This window comes from Olea europaea, chromosome 6, assembly GCF_002742605.1.
Source record: "Olea europaea var. sylvestris chromosome 6, O_europaea_v1, whole genome shotgun sequence".
Taxonomy (NCBI): Eukaryota; Viridiplantae; Streptophyta; class Magnoliopsida; order Lamiales; family Oleaceae; genus Olea; species Olea europaea.
The window spans coordinates 14,821,620-14,828,245 of record NC_036242.1 but is presented as its reverse complement, the minus strand read 5'-3'; the positions used below and the strand labels follow the sequence as shown (position 1 = coordinate 14,828,245).

The following is a 6,626-nucleotide window of genomic DNA, read 5'->3' as shown; positions in this document are numbered from 1 at the left end:
TTGATATTGACCCTAAGGAATTGATATAAATTGAAAGCAGTCTATTATCCATGTTTCATGTTGTAGCTCCGTTTCTATAAAAATTTTAATGATGATTAGGATACAATACATGTTTTTATCTGCTTTATCAAGTAGGTTCTGACATCAATCCAGGTAGATCAATTAAATCTACATACTGAAGAAAAATGATCGTCTCATATTTTCTAATAGATGGATGATGGCAGAACAAATTCAGATGAATTATCAGATATCATCAGCAGGTGGAATAGATAGTTGCCATACTAGAGGTTTATTGTCACTAGAAAGCATCATATTTCTGACCTGATAAACATGACAAAACTTGAAAAATTATTCATAATTTCAACTTTTCAATTTAATTCATATAAAACGAACACATGAGATAATAATTTACCTTTAGTGCAAGTTTCTTGAGCTTATTCATTGCTCTGAACTGCTTCATTCTAGAGAGCACAGCACTATCAATTGGCTTATCAGGTGCTTGTCCTTTAATCCAAGGGTGCTCTATAAAAACAAGAATAGAAAATATTCAACTTTAGCCACAATATGCTAATTGCTAAGCAGAGCTTAGAAATGCTAGTTTGAAAAAGAAAACTAGTTCAACTAAACAACTTAAAGAACACAAGTTTTCAAAATAATGTTTAATAGAAATAGAAACAAAAGACGTGATATACACAGGAGTTGTTAGAAATAAGCAACTTATACTGTTTATACGCCAGTTGGCCCTTGATATGAATCAATTTATATTGCCCCAAATTTCTCATATAATTCTCAGGTAATTAATTATAAAGTTTTGTTTTGAATAGATACAGGGGCTTCAAACTTAAACCAAAATTCAACTGCTCATTGGGTTTCGAGGATAACTCATAAATAACCATATCATTCTTTCTTTTCAGTTACTTTTTCTAGTTAGCAGCATCGATATCAGCACCAATCTGAGACAAATTCCTAAGTTTGGATAAACTAATGACAGCAAAGACAATGGTAATTGCAAGAGAACTTATATCTCTCTGTCATTTGAAAAGTTGACAAGGAATGCACAATACAAGTCAGAAATGAAAATCCGTCTTCATGTTCAAAAGACGTGCATAAAGATGTGAGGAATTAAAGATGAGATGTTACACAGATGTGACTTGAAATTCTATGGAAGTGAGAAGGGGATTTTACCCAGTACTTGTACAGAAGTAATTCTCTTCTTTGGATCCTTCATCAGCATTCTACGAACAAGGTCTTTCGCATTGTTTGATATTGAGGGCCATGGCTGGCTTTCAAAGTCAATTTCTTCTTTCAGTATAGCATCAAATATCCCCTTTTCAGTTTCTGCAGCAAAATTACATGAAACGAGTTGAAGAGTTTTACTTTTTTCCTCCTCCAAAGAGCATGTTAGGCTAAAAGTAATTTTGTAGAAGTAAGTGTTGACTTACTTCCAGAAAGTAATTTTTTTGAAAAAAAAAGAAAAAAAAAGGGGAAAACCCAGAAAGAAAAATAGAAACATTAAAAGGCTAAAAAGAAAAGAGTACGTAGAAAGCTCAAACATGTTTGGCCAAAAAAGTTATTTAAAAGTAAATTTTAAGCTTGGGCAAACATGTTAAGGTAAAAGGGAGTTACGGATAAAGAGCAGAAAACATCATATAGAACTGTTATATTTAGCTTACCAGCCCAAAATGGAGGCACACCACTTAGAAGAATGTACAAAATCACACCTGCACTCCATATATCTATTTCCTTCCCATAACTTCGACGAAGAACTTCAGGAGCTACATAGTATGCACTACCAACAACATCATGATACACCTTTCCTGTGATTTTAATAACTAAGGGATCGTTATTTTTATGGAAATTAAGAGAAAATTTGCGTATCAATGAAACAAACATGAAATTAATAAAATGTCAGAGAAAAATTGATTAAATTTCAAAAAATGCACACATATCAAGGACAGCACGGTGTAGAGATGATATGGTAAAATGGTGGCCACGCTTTTCAATCATCTTAGTTATGGAAACTGCCATCTGAACTTCTTCAACAATCAATTAGCTAACATTCTTTAAAAACACGACTGTCATTCTCAGTTTTTGGAGATAACAGGTCTATTTCACAATCAAAATTTCCGAGAGGAACTTCCACCAGAATCTTCAAATACTTTAAATCACTGTCCAGATGTCAAATATCCACACTTACACCATTTTGTTAATAAAGGTCATTATTCCTTAATGTCTATATCTTCTTGTAATACTTAAGTGAGTCATTCCCATATTTATAAGGCAGCATCTTCTGATACAGGGGAACCTTGAAGCATCTCCCACTCTTTGGACATTTTCGAACTTGAGTGGTCAAGTATTTTTAAGTGTTGCTGAAAGAACTATTTACAGTATTAGAACTCTATTCAACCCCAAGAATATGCCATTGTTGGATCTTGATCACAAAACATTGAAAGAATTGTAATCTACTAACATAAAAGTTTGTTATCCATTTGAAAATACATGTAAACTTAGCTGAATTGTAATACATATACGAAATAACATTAGATTCCGAAATTATAATATTGAATTTGAATAAATGAAACGCTAGAAGCCAGAAAAAGACCTTCTTCAATAAAGACACTGAGCCCAAAATCAATTGCCTTCAACATTGCTTTCTCGTCCTTACTTGCAAGCAAGAAATTCTCCGGCTTGAGATCCCTATGCACCACCCCCATAAAATGGCAATGCTGAACAACATTCACAATCTGTCTACAGAGGCCAGCGGCAGCTCTCTCAGAATAATGTCCATGAGCAATAATCCTGTCAAAGAGCTCCCCACCGGCACAAAGCTCCATCAAAACGTGCACAGATTGCTTGTCCTCATAAGCACCCTTAAATTCCACGATGTTCGGCTGCCCACTCAAATGCTGCATAATATGAACTTCCCTCTTCATATCCTCCTTATCATTCTTATTCACAAGCTTCCTCTTCAGTATTGACTTACAGGCATATGTGTGCCCAGTTGCACTCTCAGTACAAAGGTAAGTTACCCCAAACTGACCCTTGCCCAATTCTCTGCCAAGTTTGTATTTTGACCTTATATCCTCAAAGGGCTTACCTAGAATGTTATTGTGTTCTAATATTTGAACAGCGCTCTGGTGTTGGGGGGCAGGTTTCACAGGAGCTGGAATTGGTGCCTGAGGCTGCGGCCGCGGCTGCGGTTGTGGCTGCGGCCGCGGAATTGGTGGCGGCTGGTGGTGCCTTTCGGGCTGAGGAGGCTGGGGCGTGTACTGAGATGATGGTTTTTGATAATTTTGGTGGCTTTGACACCCTGTGGGGCCTGTGCTTCCTGATCTGTAGCCACTGGCATCTCGGGTTTTGTACTTATTCTTGCTGAAACACCCACCCATCTTTCCCTTAACAGGTTACGAAAATAAAATCAAGATTGAAACTTTATGACTGAATTTATCGGAAAACACTGAAAATTTGTGATCTTGTAACTGTAGTTGGTTTTTCGATAACAAAGATTCCGAGAATTATTGGGACTTTAGCAGATCCCATATCAGAGGTGTGTAGCTATGACGATTGTGAAGAATAGGGAGACGCGGAAAATTTTTGTGTTGACTTGGAAGGTCGATGAAAATGTTCTTGACATGCCTTTACTTTACTGTTTATGAAAACAAAAGGATCTTTTTGCAATTTTCCTTTTTAGGAAAAAGTTCCTATTCTGTGTAACGATAAAAAGACGGGCAAAAAGACAGGAAGTAAAAACAAGCTGACGTGGCAACAAGTTGGCCTTCTCTAACTACTTATAGAAAAATAAATAAAATTCACTATAATTGTAATAGTGTTCGGATTTCTACTATAGTTAAACAGTAATTTCACTGTAAATATTAGATATACTCCTTTTTTCTTTACTCAAAATGACGGTGAAGTCATTTCCCCACGCAAACCCATTTTCTATAGATGGAAGCTTTCTTCATTATCATCATCATCATTTTCTTCTCTCACTTCTTCTTCAATTCTTCTCTCATGTATCAGCAATCTTGGTAGAAATCATGAAGTATGACTTCTTGGTGCAGAGCCCCCGCATGGAATTGGTGCGGGGAAGTGCAGGGACCGCGCACGAAATTGGTGCGAGCACTTCCCTGCACGTCCTCGCACAGTCTGTGCAGGGACTCCATACAAAATTATAAATTATCTTTTACTTATATTCCTACAATTTTAAATCTAATTTTTACTAACTGCTAGAGAACACTCATGCCAAAAAATTTAATTCAAATTTCAAAAGTATGTTAGGATTATGCCAAATTTATATACATGCCCATTATAGATAGATGTGGAATACCTCAATAACTCTCATACACAACTCAACCATAAAATAATTGAATATAAACATAAATTCATCTATGAATTCTTATGTCCACATTCGGCAAAAAAAGCTTCAGACAATCCATCTTATACTTCCTCAGACCTTGGTTCAACAAAAATACAGAAAAATCATGTTTGTAAGACTACTAGACTAATGGAATTCCACACAATCACAAATTGCGGCAGAGCTGAGAGAATGAGTTGAAGAAAATAATCATATCAGCAATTGGTAAAATATAGATCTCCTTAAAATGGATTGTTGAAAGAATTCAGAAAATTTTCTCAAGGTAATATGCCACTTAAAGCTTGAAGGCAGGTTCATGCGTGCAACACCCCGAAAACTCCAACTATGCAAGTACAGATCCCTCAATCCTCATCAAGTTTCTCCTGCAGAAATGCATAATGTCTTTCCCATCCATTCAAACAATATGAACAACCACTAAGGAAAATTTTCCTTTACTAATCCGAAGCAAACTTCTTGGTACTTGATGCAACTGAAGTAGTAGTGGGGAACTATCTTAATGCGTTTAGTGAATGAGAGATAAGAAAGGAAGTATATTGATCATACCACAATGAGCTAAAAAGTAAATGCATCCTAAGTGATGACAAAATAAAGCATTGACAAGGAAAATAATTGTAAATTCAGGAAGGATAGAATTCTTGTATACCTCACATTTTGCATTCGATCAGGTTATCATCTTGGAGATTACTTGGGAAATTGTGACCTTGCTGGCTGACATGAGTTCCGTAAATATAGATTGCAAGACCTCTTTGGTTTCCACTTCCCTGTCCTCTTCATCAATGTGTAATATCTGAGCTGTATGTGCATCACCAACCACCTCTACAATATCAGGTACATTTTGGTGAGGGGACTCCGCATAAACTATGCGGGGACTTCCCCGCACAAAATTGGTGCGGCAATTGTGCGGGGACTCCGCACAAAATTATAAATTATCTTTTACTTATATTCTCACAATTTTAAATCTAATTTTTACTAACTGTAAGAAACATTCATGCAAAAAAATTTAATTCAAACTTCAAAAGCATATTAGGATTATGTCAAGAAAACTAAAATATCCACGTCACGCTAATAAAGACACATTAAATACAATAATCGTACAATGCACGTGGCATCGACTAATTTAAAAAAAAATTGAACTCTCCAATCATGCATCGACACGTGTACAAGCTATTTTTAACTCTATATTTCACCCCGTTTCTATAGGAAAACTCTCCTATTTTTTCCTTTTCCTCCGAGAGTTGGCCGGTTTAAGAAAAGAGGGTGAATATGATTGAACAAAAAAGGAATGGATCAATAATAGGTAAAGGTTTTTTAATCATTTGATCTAATGTATCAAATATTGGTGTTTCACTAGTAATTACAAGTCATGCTGTTAATTGCATGTTACTTATCTTCACTTGTTGTAATTACTGAATATCTATTGTATAATTTGTAATTGAGTCACGATATTATGTCATTGTTTGAGCCTTATTATTTAAAATTTATTTTCAACTACATATTCTTTTAATAAAATAAATTTATCAGTAAATCCAAATTTTTTCGTATTTTGTAATTACACGTTCTTCAAAAATTATTATTACAAAGTATGTTCTTCCACAATATGGGGCTCAACACTGTGTACTTCTCTGAGTATTGGGAATCAAGAAGATGAAAAAGTTTATTCAATTTCTCGACCTTAAAAATAAATTGAGAAAGGATTTTCCCCTGAGCAGAGGGAAAACACTAAATTCATACATGATTTTGAAATGAAAAAATCATGTTCCTGTATATTTTATGTTTTTCTCCATCTTTGAATGATGTTTTGACACCCATGTTCGTGGAAAATTTCCTGTGCAAAAAACCTGTACTTGTAACATAATCCGCCTAGAAATAATATCATTAAGCTTGTCTATTTGGCTAATCAACTGGTTGAGGAAGGGTTCCTACTACTCAACAGAAGCATTAGTGCAGCTGGAAATTATCAAAGCCATAAGAGCAGATACAACCCTCCTCTAATTTTTGGGTCAATTTTACTGCTTAATTTATTTCAACAATGAATTTTTATCTCTCGTATGTTTAAAATTTAAATCGATTTAAGTTCTCATTTTCCAAATAATACAAATACTCGTGCAAATTTTTGGTATCCTCTTAATCCATGAATAGATAAAAATAAGGTATCTGAAAATAATGTTAAAAAATCACAAAAACTCAACGTTTTCTACGTCTAAAAGAGAGAAAAATTATCCGAACAAATATACGGAAAGGGGAGACACTA

General features: G+C 34.8%; 1 protein-coding gene across 2 annotated transcripts in view; it reads right to left on the bottom strand.

The window, feature by feature from the left end:
* LOC111395967 (calcium-dependent protein kinase-like) overlaps positions 1-3,637 on the bottom strand; it is a 39,543-nt gene extending 35,906 nt beyond the window's left edge. The window contains exons 1-4 of one of the 2 annotated variants that reach the window (XM_023022206.1): positions 2,603-3,637; positions 1,674-1,832; positions 1,186-1,338; positions 413-522 (exon numbers count right to left, since the gene is read on the bottom strand). In XM_023022206.1, coding sequence (XP_022877974.1) covers positions 413-522; positions 1,186-1,338; positions 1,674-1,832; positions 2,603-3,389 — 1,209 coding nt within the window. In that variant the 5' untranslated portion in view covers positions 3,390-3,637. The remainder of the gene's footprint in view (positions 1-412; positions 523-1,185; positions 1,339-1,673; positions 1,833-2,602) is intronic. The other variant, XM_023022207.1, reaches the window with a different exon arrangement.
* Between the last annotated feature and the right edge of the window lie 2,989 nt (positions 3,638-6,626).